The sequence below is a fragment of the Aotus nancymaae genome, unplaced genomic scaffold (assembly GCF_030222135.1).
Source record: "Aotus nancymaae isolate 86718 unplaced genomic scaffold, 86718_ANA_hifiasm-v0.15.2.pri h1tg000095l, whole genome shotgun sequence".
NCBI lineage: Eukaryota > Metazoa > Chordata > Mammalia > Primates > Aotidae > Aotus > Aotus nancymaae.
In genome coordinates this window covers 306,770-324,145 of record NW_026988510.1, presented here as the reverse complement: position 1 = coordinate 324,145, position 17,376 = coordinate 306,770, and the positions used below count along the sequence as shown (strand labels likewise).

Genomic DNA, 17,376 nt, shown 5'->3' with positions numbered 1-17,376 from the left:
CCATGATGATACCACCACATCCCAGCCTGGGAGACAGAGCAGAGACCCAGCCTCAATTAAAAAAAAAAAAAAGGTAAACAAACCCACAAATTACATTTAACTACATAAGGTAATGTGCTGAAAACCGTATTAATGACCCCAGAGGGCTCAAACTAGCAATCATTTGGTCTATGTATATTAACACTTCCTAGAACCAAAAAAAAGTTTTTTTTGAGACAGAGTCTTGCTCTGTCACCCACGTTGGAGCACAATGGTGCAATCTCAGCTGACTGCAGCCTCTGCCTCCCAGGTTCAAGCAATTCTCCTGCCTCAGCCTCCCGAGCAGTTGGGATTACAGGCACCCACCACCACACCCAGCTAATTTTTGTATTTTTGGTAGAGACGGGGTTTTACCATGTTGCCCAGGCTGGTCTCAAACTCCTGAGCTCAAGCGATGTGCCCATCTTGTCCTCCCACAGTGCTGGGATTCATGCACAAAATTAAAAATTAGAACAGATGTTTGAATACTGAATATGCATATATATGTTTATCAAAACTCATCTAACTGCCTAGATGTGATGGCTCCCACCTGTAATCCCAGTGTTTTGGGGGTTGAGGCAGGTGGATCACTTGAGGCCAGGAGTCTGCGACCACCCTAGGCCACACAGGGGGATGTTGTATTCACACAAAAAATTTTTTAATTAGCTAGGTGTGGTGGCACACACCTACAGTCCCAGTTACTCTGGAAGCCGAGACAGGACTGCTTGACCCCAGGAGGTCAAGGCTGCAGTGAGCTATGATCATGCCACTGCACTCCAGCCCGGGCAACAGAGCAAGCCCGAGTCTCTGAAAACACAAAAACAAAAAACCTCATTTAATAGTACAGTTAAATTGTGTGCATTTTATTATTTCATTAAAACTAAATTTTGGGCCGGGCGCGGTGGCTCAAGCCTGTAATCCCAGCACTTTGGGAGGCCGAGGCAGGTGGATCACGAGGTCAAGAGATTGAGACCATCCTGGTCAACATAGTGAAACCCCGTCTCTACTAATACAAAAAATTAGCTGGGCACGGTGGCGCGTGCCTGTAATCCCAGTTACTCAGGAGGCTGAGGCAGGAGAATTGCCTGAACCCAGGAGGCGGAGGTTGCGGTGAGCCGAGATTGTGCCATTGCACTCCAGCCTGGGTATCAAGAGCGAAACTCCGTCTCAAAAAAAAAAAAAAAAAAAAAAAAAAAAACTAAATTTTGATGAAGGTGATGTGAAAAGGTAAAAGGAAAAGCAAACAACACCGTCAACACAGCACTTGAGAAGCATTCCTCTCACACTGACTGTCACCTTGGGAACTGAAAAGAAGTAAACGCTGGCAGACCCCTGAACCAAGGACCTGGGAGATACGTGAACTCACGGCCCCAAAAGCACCAGCGTAGACTCTGGCATAAATACCTCAGCACCTCACTACGGACAGAGCAAATGCCTCTCAGCTTAGTTTAGCAGAAACTAAGGTGAGGCCAACTAAGTAGCAGGCCAACTGCGTAGAGCTGGGGAGAGCCTGAGGGCAGATGAAAAGAAACCTTAAGGAATAAGCGTGAGTTGACACTGCAAGGATCACCACCTTCTCCCAATATAAGCCTAAGTGGCTCAGCCTGCTGGGCAGTCTCACCTCCTCAGAAGACCCCGGGGAGGAGCAGGCACCGTGATCGCTATGCAGGCACGCGGGTCTTTAAAATTTCAGGAAGCTGAGACTCCTACAAAGAGGGAACTACTTCACCAAAATGGTGATGGCAAACAAATCCAGTACTTTTTATTTTTTGGAGACAGAGTCCTGCTCTGTCTCCCAGACTGGAGCGTAGTACTGCAATCCCAGCTCACTGCAGCCTCAACCTCCTCAGTTCAAGCAATCCTCCCGCCACAGTCCACAAGTAGATGAGACTACAGGTGCTTACCCATATACCCAGCTAATTTTTCATTTTTTGTAGAGACAGGGGTCTCACTGCGTTGCCCAGGCTGATCTTGAAAGCTCAGACTCCAGTGTGAAATGGGCCCTGGGATCTGTATTTCCAAAGGCCCCCTGCAGGCGAGTCTAACACCCACTCAGGTTTGGGAACAGCAGCATAAACTTCTGTCAGAGAGAACACTGTGTGTACTCCACAGAAAAGGGAAGAATATGTGACACCTCTGAATAAGGGAGTACTTGTTTCGGGACTTTCATGAAATAAAGACGCAAGGCCAGGTGCAGTGGCTCACGCCTGTAATCCCAACACTTTGGGAGGCTGAGGCGGGCGGATCACTTGAGGTTAGGAGTGCAAGACCAGCCTGGCCAACATGATGAAATCCCGTCTCTACTGAAAATACAAAAATTAGGCTGGGTGCGGTGGCTCACACCTATAATCCCAGCACACTGGGAGGCCGAGGAGGGTGGATCACGAGGTCAGAAGATCAAGACCATCCTGGCTAACACAGTGAAACCCCATCTCTACTAAAAATATGAAAAATTAGCTGGCCATGGTGGAACATGCCTGTCGTCCCAGCTACTCGGGAGGCCGAGGCAGGAGAACCACTTGAACCTGGTAGGTGGAGGTTGCAGTGAGCCGAGATCACACCACTGCACCTTAGCCTGGGCGACAGAGAAAGACTCTCTGAAAAACAAACAAACAAAAACAAAAATGAGCCAGGTGTGGTGACAAACACCTGTAACCCCAGCTACAGGGCTGAGGCAGGAAAATCGCCTGAACCCATGAGGCAGAGGTTGCAGTGAGCAGAGATCATGCCACTGAACTCCAGCATGGTGACAGAGTCAGACTCCATCTCCAAAAAAAATAAGGAAAGGCTGGGCATGGTGGCTCACACCTGTAATCCCAACACCTTGGGAGGCCGAGGCAGGTGAATCACGAGGTCACGAGTTTGAGACCAGCCCAACCAACATGGTGAAACCCAGTCTCTACTAAAAATACAAAAATTACCTGGGCGTGGTGGCGGGTGCCTGTAATTCCAGCTACTCAGGAGGCTGAGGCAGGAGAATCACTTGAACCCAGGAGATGGAGACTGCAGTGAGCCGAGATCACACCACTGCACTCCAGACTGGGCGACAGAATGAGACTCTGTCTCAAGTTAAAAAAACAAAAGGGAAAAAAAGAGGGAGATAAGAGATGCTGTATATTCTGCAAAAAGCAGCAGCCACTTCTGTGTCCCCCCTCTCCTAATTTCCTTTTTTCTTTCTGGGATGGAGTCTCCTGTCACCCAGGCTGGAGTACACTGGAGCAATCAGAGCTCACTGCGGCCTTAGCTCCCAGGCTCAAGCAGTCCTCGAATCTCAGCCTGCCAGGCGACCAGGACTACAGGTGTGCACCACCACACCTGCCTAGTTTGTTGTTTGTTGTTGTTGCTGTTGTTTTTGGAGGCAACGAGGCCTCACTATGTTGTTGGGGCTTGATTTCCCTAATTTTCTTATAAAAGACAGCAGGACTCTGCATCAAGCAAGTGAGACGAAACCAGGGGAAGGGACCAAGGCCCCAACAGGAAGAACCCAGGCCCCCCAGCACACTCAGTAGAAGGTCTGCAGAGGCCACTTGGCAAAGCTCACAGCAAGGTCATTCACTGTCATGACAGAGTGTCAGGTGGGGATAGCATGGTCCCCATTCCCAAGCCTTCCAGAAGGATCAGGTGCTAGTTAGTGATGGGCAGGTCACTTACCTTGAACCAGTCTGCATATGACTGGAACGCAGAGGGGCCTTCCAGTGCTGCCTGGCGCACAACCAGGAACGCAGTGACCATGTTGTCCAGCTGGCAGCTCTCGAATGCCTGGGCCATCAAACGCGCCACCCAGTCTAGTCGAGAACATGACACCGTCACAGCAAGGCAAGGGCAGCCAGCAGAAAGATAACGTGAGCTGTGCTGGGTGATCAGGTATTCCAGTAGGAGAATGTGCATGCACAAACACCAAGTTTTAAAAGACTAGAAGGCAATTACAGCATGTCAAGCAGAAACCGCTAGAGACGTGAATGAACCAGCAGTGCACACTCTGGCCTCTCAGAGCAGCAATCAGTGCTCATGGAAGCGTCCGACGAAGACTGTTCCGCTGACAGGAGGCACTACAGGTTCCAGGCAGGTAGGGAAGGGTCTCGCTGAGAGGCTCCCCCACGGTCAGCTGGGACTCTGCTGACAGCAGTACTCAAGTTACACACCCGCACACACTCTGACCAGCACCCCCAGGCTCTCATAGAAGCTCACCTTTGAGCAGCTGCTGTGCTTCTGGGAAGCAGACAACCAGTGCAGACACAAATGAGAGCACTCGCTGCCAGTTAACCTCCTGTGTTTCCAGAACTTCTTGCAAATGGCCAACCAACTCCTCTGGACTCAGCATCACAAAGAGCTGAAATAAAGGCATCCACTCCCTTCAATGTCAAAGCAAAGCAGCATGGGACAGATGACCCCGCACCTCCCTCCCAGCCGGCAGCCACCCACAGCCCCTCCCGCTTCCCACTGGAAAGGCAGCACGTGGAGCTGGGACAAGAAACACTGTGGCGTCTCTCCCCTCACAGTGGTCAGCACCGGGTGGAGAGAATTCTCCTTATCTCTGGCAGGACGGGCTCTGCCCAAGTGACACGTTCAGTCTCCTGACCTGAATGGTGGCCTAGATGAGGACAGCCACATCTCAGTAGAGACCCCTGAACCTCCCCATGTGCTATCCATGGCAGGAAGCACGACAAAGACTCAGCAGATCTTAATCCCCCCGCCACGAGCTCAGCAGCAGATCTAATGCCACCTCTACTCACCCTGCGGTACAACGCAGTGAGCAGAGGGTGCATCCGCGCAAAGCTCCACTCTCTCTGCATCTGAACAGCATCAGATGCTGCAGGGGGAGAAACAGACAAAACTTCAAGTCAGAGATCAAAAAGTTGTGGGGTTTTTTTTGGTTTTGGAAGGGTCTATCACCCAGGCTGGAGTGTGGTGCTCCCCACAGCCTCAACCTCCCTGGCTCAAGCAATCCACCTGCCTCAGTCTCCAAAGGAGCAGCAATCACAGGCGTGTGCCATCAACCTAGATACTTTTTTGTATTTTTTTGTGACACAGAGTCTCGCTCTGTCCCCAGGTGGGAGTATAATGGCATGGTCTCAGCTCACTGCAACTTCCACCCCCTGGGTTCAAGCAATCCTCCTGCCTCAGCCTCCCAAGTAGCTGAAGACTACCAGCACCTGCCACCACGCCTGGCTAATTTTTGTATTTTTAGTAGAGATGGGGTTTTACTGTGTTGGCCAGGCTGGTCTTGAACTCCTGACCTTGTAGATCCACGTGCCTTGGCCTCCCAAAGTGCTGGGATTACAAGGGTGAGCCACCACTGGTGGCCAAAAAGTTGTGATTCAAAGCTTCGGTGTGAAAAAGATCTTACTATGTATTTTTCCAACTATTAAAGTTCACCATCTCCCTGTTTGTTGCCTATTGGCTAAGTTATCAATTCTCTGCTTCTTAGGCCTGCTTACTGTAATGCTTTCTCATAGTCAAGGTAAATATTTGCCAATATATCAATCACATTTCAATTTTCCTACTCTTAAACTGTCAATAAACAATTTATGGTGGGAAAACTGTTCAAAGGAAGCTCAGCTCCGTGCAAGTGCCGATAAACTCCTAAGTACCTCACAGCACCTGTCGGGAGCTGTCCATGCATCCTTTGTCCCCCTCCCAGTTTCCCGCCTGAGCACCTACCCTGGGGATATTCTAGACACAGAAAAAGCTCAACAATCAAAGTGTTCATCTTGGCCTGATTTCTAAGAAACAGTTGGGTAACAGGACAGAGTGGGCGGACGATGCCTGGACCATCAAATGTGCCACCCAGTCTAGTTGAGAACATGACACAGTCACAGCAAGGCAAAGGCAGCCAGCAGAAAGATAACGTGAGCTGTGCTGGGTGATCAGGTATTCCAGCAGGAGAATGTCCATGCCCAAATTTTAGAAGACTAGACAGTAATCACAGCATGTCAAGCACAAATCCCTAGACACTTGAGTGAAGCAGCAGAGGACACTCTGGCTTCTCAGAGCAGAAGCAGTGGGCCCCCAGCATGCTCTGTGGAAGGTCTGCTGGGAACGCTGGGCAAACCTGCATGAGAACATGCTTATATAACATTTTAAGACAGAATCGTGGCACTTAGAGAAGAACTACGTTTTTAAACAATCTGTTTAGAAAAACACCACTGAAATGTTTCACGTTAAACGTATTTATTTCTATTTTAGGCCGGGGGCGATGGCTCATGCTGGTAATCCCAACACTTTGGGAGGCCGAGGCAGGCAGATCAGGAGTTCCTGAAGTCAGGAGTTCGAGGCCAGCCTGGCCAACAAGGTGAAACGCCGTGTCTACTAAAAATACAAAAAATTAACCTGGCATGTGGTGTGTGCCTGTATTCCCAGCTACTCGGGAAGCTGAGACACGAGCATCACTTGAACCTGGGAGACGGAAGCAGCAGTGAGCCGAGATCACACCACTGCAGTCCAGCATGGGCAAAAGAGTGAGACTCCCTCTCAAAAAAAAAAAAAAAAAAAAAAGACATTCTTCTGTCCACTCATAATTCTGAATTTTCTTTTCGAGACAGAGTCTGTCTCTGTCACCCCAGCAGGAGTGTAGCAGTGCAATCTCAGCTCACTGCAACCTCCGCCTCTCAGGTTCAAACAATTCTCCAGCCTCAGCCTCCTGAGTAGCTGGAACTACAGGTGCACGCCACCAGACCCGGCTAATTTTTTTGTATTTTTAGTAGAAACGGGGTTTCACCATATTGGCCAGGATGGTCTCGATCTCTTGACCTTGTGTGATCCACCCGCCTCGGCCTCCCAAAGTGCTGGGATTACAGATGTGAGCCACCATGCCTGGCCAATTCTGAATTTTCTTGTAAGAATGTGCTCCTTTCAGGTGAAAGGATATTTAGTAACAATCTCAGGCATCTCAGAACCCAATCTCTGGTTGAAAACAGAGACACAAAAGTGGTCCCAGAGTTCCTGGCATCTCCCATCAGAGTTATCAAGGCAACAATGAAACAGCATTCCCCACACTGAGTAGTGACAGGGCAGCCTCTGCGCTAGGCCTACCTTTCAGCACAGGGCTGTGAGTGAATATCTGAGTCAGGGTATGACTGAAAAACCTCTTCGGAGAATCTGTGGAAATTATACTGCCAAGTGTGTGTCCGTTGAACACGTCGAACCTGCCAATGCAGCAGAAAGAGGGCTGAGCAAAGGGAGGGTGCCCTGCACACCACTCGTGGGTCCCAGCACAAAGTGTGCCCAAGGAAGGGGCTTTCTGGGCCAGGCTACTGTAACCACAGACTTGAAACTGAATCCAAGGAGGTGGCATTTCAACCAGAAAGGAGACAAAGCAATGGCAAAACCCATGGAGCAGAGCAGCGGGGGAAACAGGAGAAAGAAACAGGCTGGGAAGGGCAGGGCGCACCACACCCTGGAGCGGAGCAGCGGGAGCCCACCCGAGGGGACCTCAGTGGAACTCTTTATGAAATGGAAACTCCCTCCCCCAAAGGCGCGTGCCAAGCCTCGAGTGAAGAGCCCACCCTCGGGGCCTCAGCAGCACCCTCTGCGAAATGGAACTCCTTCAAAGGGTGGTGCCAAGCCTCACGTGCAGAGCCCCGCACACAGGGCCTCAAGCACTGCAGTCACGACAGGGACCGAGGCCAGCACCATCCATGAGGATGAGGAAGGAATGGAAGGGACTATGGTTTCCTGAGCAATTTGAGTGAGAGAACAGGATGTTCTGGGGTTGAATGGGGTCATGGAGCCAGGTGCCAAGAGCATTTGAGGTCTGCTAGCGTCTCACAGCCCAGCAGACTTACACAGACCACCAGACCAAACCCAGTCCCCCTTGTGAGGCTTACAACTTGCAACAGCAAGAGGCACTTTACGCCGATCACCCAGGTAAGAAAATCAAGGGTCCTACCCGTTTAGTGAACTGCCCCAGGGTCACACACCTGACTAAACATCAGCTATGTGCAAACCCAACACACTCACACAACAGGGTGGGGACACCATGGAGACGCACTTTTCAGCCCTGCTGTCCTTCCTCACAGGGCAGGGCTTTGGGACACCACAGCCCTCAGTGTGTAAGGGAAGCTGGCCACCCAGACTGTTAGAGGATGTCCGATTTTAAAGTATTGGCGGGCTGGGTGCGGCGGTTCACACCTGTAATCCCAGCACTTTGGGAGGCCAAGGTGGGCGTACTTGAGGTCAGGAGTTTGAGAGCAGCCTGACCAACATGGTGAAACCCCGTTCCTTCTAAAAATACAAAATACAAAACTACAGGCTTTCAGCAGGTGTGGTGGTGCAAGCCTGTAATCCCAGCTACTTGGAAGGGTGAAGCAGGAGCACTGATTGAACCTGGGAGGCAGAGGCTGCAGTGAGCTGCGATCCTGCCATTACACACCAGCCTGGACAACAAGAGTGAAACTCCGCCTCAAAATTAAATAAATAAATAAAGTATTAGCAACTATTTACAAAATGTAAAAAGCAGCAGGTCAGTGGTTGTTCTCCGACTCTCGGGCCACCAGTCTAAGTAATCTTATCGCCCAGATTATAAAAACATGCACTTGCCACAGCCAAGACTAAACTGTATCCCCACAAGGTTCCTCTGGTGAAGCCCCACCTCACAGTGTCAAGTAATTTGAGGTGGGGTGTTGATAAGGCCTAGGCAATGAGGTCCTGAAAGTGGGGCCCTCATAATGAGATGACTGCCCCGGTAAGACAGACGGCTTGCTCTCCCCATCTCTACCTCGTAAGGACACAGAAAAAGGAGGCCTCCTGAAAGCCGGGAAGAGGGTCCTCACCAGAACCCTAGCTTGGTGGCACCCTGACCTCCAACCTCTAGCCTCCGCAGCTGTGAGAACACACGTGCCACGCACACGCAGCCTCTGGCAGTTTGTTACAGCAGCCCAAGCTAACTGACGCACACGTAAACGTTCAGAAAATCATGCGGTGCTTTATTCACTGTTTCAATCACCTGTTTAATTAAGCCATCAGTCACTGTGAGGGATGGGAAATGAGCAGAACGATCAAAGCATGCCAAGGCTGACAAGGCCTGGGAACGGTGGGGAATTCTACTGGTTTCTTACGACTTCACTGCAAGGTTCCCCGTCAACATTCGAGGAAAGCAAACCCCAGAGCTCCATTTCCACCAAACCCTAACACCCACCTTCTGCCAAGCCCCCACTCCTCAGCTTTCGCCTCCCCACCTGTGAGGGTATCTGCGCATCTCTACAGAGCCACGGAGAGAAAAGGCAAATAGGGCAAAGCTTTGACTACCCATGAATCTGAGCAGGACCCGTGGAGGGCAGGTAGAGTTTACAAGTCCATAGAGGCATGGCTACAGTGTGTTCTAGAAACATGGGGAATCCTGAGGGGCAGGGTGAGCTCTAGAGCCTGGACGACACCTAGGGAAGGAAGAGCAAGGGGAGACTCCAGACAGGGGAGGAGGTCACCGGGACACACTGAGTGCGACAAAGCGTTGGTTCAGGACTTCCAGAGGCAGAACAGGGTCCTGCAGTGGGGCGCCCCTTCCGACCTCATCCTCATAGGGAAAATGCTGACTAGAGCACCCCAGGGCTCTCTCCCAACGTCACCTTCTCCTCACACACGTTATCATAACTGGCAGAGGAAGTGTGCTCAAGAGTCGGATATCCTGGCTTTTTAACGTAGCAGGAACCTCCCCGCTGCCCTCAGGCAGGCCGCCCTCAGGAACATACCAGCACCTCAAGGTCTTGTGAGTGGAGGACTCCTCCTGTACTCCAGCAGCTAAAGCGTCAAGTGCAACTGATGACAGAGAGCCAGGAAGAGAAAACAGACATCAGCACAGTGACGCTCCACCACAAACAGTCCCCAAGTGCCTTCAGACAACAGATTGACGTCCAACCCCCCACAGGACCCACATCCATCAAGATTTTTCAGTGCCCTCCTTCAGTGCTCCTGCAATCTGTAAGCCTTTAAAGTTAATGAAAACACAGAAAATAAAACGCTTCCCTCTTAACCACAGATTAACGTGGTATGCCTTCACAGCTCTGAAAATTAAATCTAAAGCCACTAGGAATTGGAAGCCAGAATAAGAAGTAAAAGGTAAATTCATACCAAATTACAACCAAAGCAAGGGCATTCCAGTACCAGGACTCTACACCGCGAAACACACAGAGGAGAAATACTTCACATGGAAAGACAGAAAACTGCCAGAATTGTTAAAAAAGCAAACTGAGTCATTTACAAACTGGGCCACATAGCAATCAACTTACAAATCAGCATTCTCTGCAGTACATCAACCGCGACCTGTCAAAACAGAGTATGAATCACCATCACTCTGTAATTTTCACATACCTGCATCACACAAGAGAATTAACACTTGTTATTCTAAAGTAAAGTAAGGGAACAGGCCGGTGGCTCACGCCTGTAATCCAAGCACTTTGGAGGCCAAGGCGGGTGGATCACCTGAGGTTGGGAGTTCAAGACCAGCCTGACCAACATGGTGAAACCCTGTCTTAAAAAAAAAAAAAAAAAAAAAGAATTTAAAAAAATAAAAATAAAGTAAAGTAAGAAACTGACTTAACAGAGGTCAACTTTTAAAACTTTCTCGTAGACCTAGAAATTATCCCAATACTGAAGGGAACCAGACAGAGAAAAAAGGCCAAACTTTCTGGAATTACTCGTGACTGCTCTGGACATGGCCTAAGGCTTTGAACCTAGGGCTGGGCAGGACACTGACTTCTGCAGGCACAGCGTTTTGCCGAAGTACTTGGTGAAGACAGGAAAGCACAGGCCTTCATTCTGGGCTGTGGAACTAAAGGCTTTCACCTTGGACACCTCTGGAGCCAGGAGACGGTGAGAAGGTATCACTGCCATTTCCCTTCTTTACATCTTCCGGATTTAAAGCGTACTACTACGCAGGGAGCAACTCATGGCAACGATAAAGCAGGCTTCCTCAAAGCCCACAGATTGCAGTATAGGCAAAATGAGCCACTGGCTCAGGAACATCCAAAAGGGAATGAAAATTTGGGATGTACCCAGAGCAATCTACAGATTCAATGCAATCTCTATCAAAATACCAATCACATTCTTCACAGAAATAGAAAAAAAGATTCTAAAATTCACATGGAACCAAAAAAACAATACAGATAACCAAAGCAATCCTGAGCGAAAAGGACAAAGCTGTAGACATCACACTGCCTGACGTCAAAACACACTACAAAGCTATAGAAATGAAAACAGTACGATGTTGATGGAAACACACAGACCGACGAAACAGAATAGAGAATCCAGAAATAAATCCGTAACTTTATAGTCAGCTCATTGTTTTTTTTTTATTTTTTTTGAGGAGTCTTGCTCTGTCATCCATGCTGGAATGCAACAGTGCGATCTCGGCTCACTGCAACCTCCGCCTCCTGGGTTTAAGTGATTCTTCTGCCTCAGCCTCCTAAGTAGCTGGGACTACAGGTGTGTGCCACTGCACCCAGCTAATTTTTTATATTTTTAGTACAGACAGGGTTTCGCCATGTTGGCCAGGTTGGTCTCAACCTCCTGACCTCAGGTAATCCACCCACCTTGGCCTCCCAAAATGCTGGGTTTACAGGCATAAGCCACCATGCCTGGTCACAGCCAGCTCATTTTAGACAAAAATTTCAAAAAGATAAGGGAAGGAACAGACTGTTCAAAAAAATGGAAAATGGTATTGGGAGGCTGGGCACAGTGGCTCAAGCCTGTAATCCCAGCACTCTGAAGGGTCGAGGCAGGCGGATCACCTGAGTTCAGGAGTTTGAGACTACCATGGCCAATATGGCGAAACATCATCTCTACTAAAAATACAAAAAAATTATCCAGGCGTGGTGGCGGGCGCCTGTAGTCCCAGCTACTCAGGAGGCTGAGGGCAGGAGGATCACTTGGTCCTGGGAGGTGGAGGTTGCAGTGAGCCGGGATCGAGCCACTGCACTTCAGCCTGGGTGGCAGAGCAAGACTCTGTCTCCAAAAAAATAATCAAAAAAGTGCTGGGAAAACTGGCTATCTATATGCAGAACGAAACAGAACCCGTATCTCTCACTATATACAACAATCAACTCAAAATGGATAAAGACTTACATGTAAGTCCCAAAACTATGAAATGACAAGGAGAAAACGTAGGGGAAACATTTCAGGACACTGGTCTGAGCAAAGATTTTAGGGCTAAGACCTCAAAGGCACAGGCAAAAAAAAAAAAAAAGACAAATGGGACCATACTAAACTAAAAAGCACTGGGTACAGTGGCTCACACCTGTAATCCCAGCACTATGGGAGGCTGAGGCGGGCAGATCACCAGGTCAGGAGTTCCAGAACATCCTGACCAAAATGGTGAAATCCCATCTCAACTAAAAATAAAAAATTAGCTGGGCATGGTATATACACACAATGGAATACTATTCAGCTTTGACGGAGTCTCACTCTGTTGCCCAGGCTGCAGCGCACGGATTCGTTCTCGTCACAGTGCAACCTCCACCTCCAAGGTTAAAACAGTTCTCCTGCCTCCCTGCCTGGAGCTGGGACTACAGGCATGCGCCACCACACCTGGCTAATTTTTTTGTATTTATAGTAGAGAGGGCGTTTCACCACATTGGTTTGGCTGGTCTTGAACTCCTGATCTCAGGGGATCCACCCGTCTTGGCCTTCTGCAGTGCTGGGATCACAGGCGTGAGCCACTGAGTCTAGCCTCAGCAAATTTTTTTTTAAGTAAAATTGTGTCATTCACAGCAAAAGAAATGGAACCTGAAGGTCATTATATTAGGTGAAATGAGCCAGGCACAGAAGGACAAATATTGCATGTTATATCACTCATACGTGGGAGTTAAACAGAGGATCTTGGCCAGGCACGGTGGCTCACGCCTGTAATTCTAGCACTTTGGGAGGCCAAGGCAGGCGGATCATGAGGTCAAGAGATTGAGACCATCCTGGCCAACATGGTGAAACCCTGTCTCTACTATAAATACAAAAAAATTTAGCCAGGAGTGGTGGGACATGCCTGCAGTCCCAGCTACTCAGGAGGCTGAGGCAAGAATTGCTTAAAACCAGAAAACAGAAGTTGCAGTGAGCCGGAATCGCGCCACTGCACTCCAGCCTGGGGACAGAACAAGAGACTCCATCTACAAAAAAAAAAAAAAAGTGGATCTTGTGGAGGTAGAGAGTAGAATGAGAGATACCAAAGATGGGACGGGTATATGGGGTGGGGGAAGGAAGAGTTGGTTAACAGGTACAAACACACAGCTAGACAGAAGAAGTAAGTTCTAATGCTGCATAGCAGAGCAATGTGGCTATAGGTAACAATGTGTATCACAGGCCAGGCGCGGTTGCTGACGCCTGTAATCTAAGCACTTTGGAGGCCAAGGCAGACGGATCACCTGAGGTCGGGAGTTCAAGACCAGCCTGACCAACATGGTGAAACCTGTCTTTATTAAAAGAAAAAAAAAAACAACCAATGTATATTACCAAAAAAAAGTGGAGTATTTGAAACGTTGCCAGCACACAGAAATGATAACTACTCGAGGTGATGGATACTCTAAACACCCTCACTTGATCATTACACGCTCCATGCACATAAGTATTACATGTGCCCGTAGATACCCACAAACAACATGTTTTAATGCAGAAATACCTGACGCATCTGAACACTGGGCTAAGGACTGCTCTTTAGGGTGCAGCCTATTTTCAGGAGGTCAATTCTCCAAACTCTTCACTTTATTTTTCCTCCTACCTGGGGCACTTTTTCAGGCTCCACAGTTCTTCTCAGATCTGAATTTTCCTGGAATCCCCTCAAAACAAACATCTGCACAAAATCTGAAAAACCACAAAACCAAAGCATTTATATATATCATGGTCTCCAAGCAACTGTGAATCGCACAGACCATCTACTTCAGAGGGACAGGTGTGCATATGGCTTGGGCCAAGCAGGACCCCTGTGAGCTGCTCCTGACCTGAGGGGAACCCTGCACAGGCACACAAGCATTCACCAAACCCAACCAATCAGAGCCCTTAGATGAGCCAGATGTTTCCTCTTGCAATTCTGTTTGAAAGGGAAATACTTATAATGAATCAAGTTTATAGCAAGCATTTTTTTCTCTTTTGTTTTTTTTTGAAACGGAATCTCACTCTGTTGCCCAGGCTGGAGTGCAGTGGTGCTATCTCGGTTCACTGTAACCTCTGCCGTCCAGGTTATGGTGATTCTCCTGTCTCAGCCTCTCGAGCAGTTGGCAGTATAGGCAGGCACCACCATGCCCAGCTAATTTATACGCACACACACACACACACACACACACTTTTTTTTTTTTTTTTTGAGAAGGAATCTCACTCTGTCATCCAGGCTGGAGTGCAGTGGAGCATTCGGCTCACTACAACCTCCGACTCCCTGGTTCAAGTGATTCTCCTTCTTCAGCCTCCCGAGTAGCTGGGATTACAGGCACACACCACCACGTCCAACTAATTTTTGTATTTTCAGGAGACATGGGGTTTCACCATGCTGGCCAGGACGGTTTTGATCTCCCGACCTCATGATCCGCCCGCCTCAGCCTCCCAAAGTGCTGGGATTACAGGAGTGAGCCACCATGCCTGGCCTAATTTTTATATTTTTAACAGAAACAGAGTTCACCATCTTGGGCCAGGCTGGTCTTGAATTCCTGATGTTGTGATGCACCCGTCTCAGCCTCCCAAAATGTTAGGTGCCCGGCTGAATTTTTTTTCTAACAAAAGTGGCTTCCAAGGGAAGTCTTACAGATCATCTCGCCTGCCAATCTTCAATATTAGAGGGTCTAGAGGAACCCAGAAGCATCCTATTCTGAGGAACGTCATGAAGGAGGAAAACGGATTCACAGCTTTTTAAAAATTAAGATCAAGAGGACCAAAATCAGAACGATTTTCTAAATGTGATTTAACCTATCTGGGACCCGATTATAGGAGCTCAGGAATGCTAAGTCACTCATGCCACCAAGCAATTTTAGGAAAAAGGAATGTCTTTTGCAAAGGAAAAAACCCACAAGCTACCCGACAGGTGAGTTTCTCATCTAATTTTTATCTGTAGGTGTCATCTGTAGTGGGACCGGTCTCTCAGTAGGTGTCCCTCAGAACCCAAACATCCTAGAGAGGATCTGAGAATTCAACAAGGAAAATAGTCTCATCGCTAAACACAGCAAGCAAAGAGCCAGAAAATCAGCCCAAACGCAGCTTGGAGATGGGGTCTCCTGCTGCTGTACAGGAAAGCCCTGGATGTAAGTCCTGACAAACCCGACTACTCACTAAGATGCACTCGTCCACGCCATTCCCTGGTCTCTCTGCACCTTCTTAGTCTGTGGGGGGACATTACAGTCCCAAGTTTTTCTCCTAATGTCCGTCCTCAGGAATTACTGCCAAAGCAAGGGTCTGCTGGTTCAGAAAAGCAGCAGCTGGGGACACTTTATGAGACAGGTGCATGGAAATACGTAACACAAGGCAATGGGCCAACTTACTAGTATTTCCACAACAGTCAAGTTAAATGCAAACCCACAGCAGGCTCACACTGGGAGGTTGTCACGCCAGGTTCCCACAGTCACCGGTAGAGAGAGGCTGTTCTGCTTCCCAGAGCTCATGATAGCAAAAGCCATGTTACCACTGATCAAAATGAGTTTTACCCAAGAACGCACGTCTTGTCGTGAACATACCAGAAAGCATGGCCCTGGCGACATCGGCATGCTGGCAGGATGCTTCTATCTGTTCACAGAGGCAGCACAGGTTCCTGAAGAGCCACGCTCCCACACCACGCATGTCGGGATGGCTGGAGACAAACACGGAGGATGCCTGGCTCAACTCAATCCCGTCATTAGGTAGTTCACCCGGGCAGGAGTGCAGTGGTGCCATCATAGCTCACTGCAGCCTGGACCTCCCAGGCTCAAGTAATCCTTACCCTCTAGCCTACTGAGTAGCTGGGACAACAGGCATGTACCACCACACCCAGCTGGAGGTCTTACTACTTTGCCCAAGCTGCTCTCCAACTCCTAGGCTCAAGACTCCCACCCAGGCCTCCCACAGCTCTGGGATTACTAGTGTGAGCTGCTGCGCCAAACCTCACATTATTTTCTCACTTTCCTTGTGACTTCTTTGACCCATTGATTATTTCACAGTACGCTGTTTAACTTCCAAATATTGTGGATTTTCCCAATTCCCTTCTGTCGTTGATTCTAAGTAAACTCATTTATGGATGAAGAACGTATTTTGAATGATTTCAACCCTTCTAAATTTATTTGTATTTGTTTTATGGCCTGAACCTTTTTTTATTTTTCTTTTTTGAGACAGTTTTGCTTGTCGTCCAGGCTGGAGTGCAATGGCATGATCTCAGCTCACAGCAACTTCTACCTCACGGGTTCAAGCAATTCTCCTGCCTCAGCCTCCCAAGTAGCTGGGATTACAGGCACCAGCCACCAAGCCCAGCTAATTACTGTATTTTTACCAGAGATGGGGTTTCACTGTGTTGGCCAGGCTAGTCTGTAACTCCTGACCTCAGGTGATCTGCCCGCCTCGGCCTCCCAAAGTGGTAGAATTACAGGCGTGAGCCACCGTGCCCAACCATGGCCTGAACCTTATAGTCTATCCTGGGGACTGTTGCATTTGGACTTACAAATAGCATTCTGCTACTACTGACCGTCAGTCAGGTCAGCTAGTTTGCAGCATTCAATTTCTGTATCATTGTTAGTATGACTTGTTCTACCTATTACTGAAAGGGGGTATTGAAACCTCTAATTATTATTGCTGAAATGTCTATTTCTCCCTTTAATTCTGCCCATTTTTGCTTCATAGATTTTGGTGCTCTGACATTAGGTGTATATATACTGGGAAGCAACTTTTTCCATTTATTTTTTTTCGTTGGAGATGAAGTTTCACTCTTGTTGCCCAGGCTGCAGTGCAATGGCTTGATTTCGGCTCACTGTAACCTCTGCCTCCCAGGTTCAAGCAATTCTCCTGCCTCAGCCTCCCGAGTAGCTGAGATTACAGGCACATGCCATCACATCCCATTAATATTTATATTTTTAATAAAGACAAGATTTCACCATGTTAATCAGGCTGGTCTTGAACAGCTGACCTCAGGTGATCCATCTGACTCGGCCTCCCAAAGTGCTCAGATGACAGCCATGAGCCACCGTGCCTGGCCAGAAAGCATGTTTTTCATGGAATTAAGTTTACTGATCTTTTACAGCTTCTGGGTTTTATGTCATATTTAAGCATTCCTACTTCAAGATTATGAAAATATTCTTCCTGGACAGGCTAAGTGGCTCACACCTGTAATCCTAGCACTTTGGGAGGCCAAGTCAGATGGATCACCTGAGGTCAGGAGTGGAAGAAAAGCTTGGCCAATATGGTGAAACCCCCGACTCTACTAAAAATACAAAA

At 48.5% G+C, this 17,376-nt stretch overlaps 1 protein-coding gene across 9 annotated transcripts in view; it reads right to left on the bottom strand.

Annotated features, from left to right (window-relative positions):
- FANCA (FA complementation group A) overlaps positions 1-17,376 on the bottom strand; it is an 84,334-nt gene that overhangs the window by 51,351 nt on the left and 15,607 nt on the right. For 8 of the 9 annotated variants that reach the window (XM_064369949.1, XM_064369948.1, XM_064369950.1 and 5 more), the window contains exons 7-14: positions 15,654-15,766; positions 13,718-13,800; positions 10,242-10,275; positions 9,705-9,771; positions 7,051-7,163; positions 4,752-4,828; positions 4,207-4,348; positions 3,670-3,803 (exon numbers count right to left, since the gene is read on the bottom strand). In XM_064369949.1, coding sequence (XP_064226019.1) covers positions 3,670-3,803; positions 4,207-4,348; positions 4,752-4,828; positions 7,051-7,163; positions 9,705-9,771; positions 10,242-10,275; positions 13,718-13,800; positions 15,654-15,766 — 763 coding nt within the window. Of the gene's footprint in view, positions 1-1,639; positions 1,725-3,669; positions 3,804-4,206; positions 4,349-4,751; positions 4,829-7,050; positions 7,164-9,704; positions 9,772-10,241; positions 10,276-13,717; positions 13,801-15,653; positions 15,767-17,376 lie in introns of all 9 variants that reach the window. The other variant, XM_064369956.1, reaches the window with a different exon arrangement.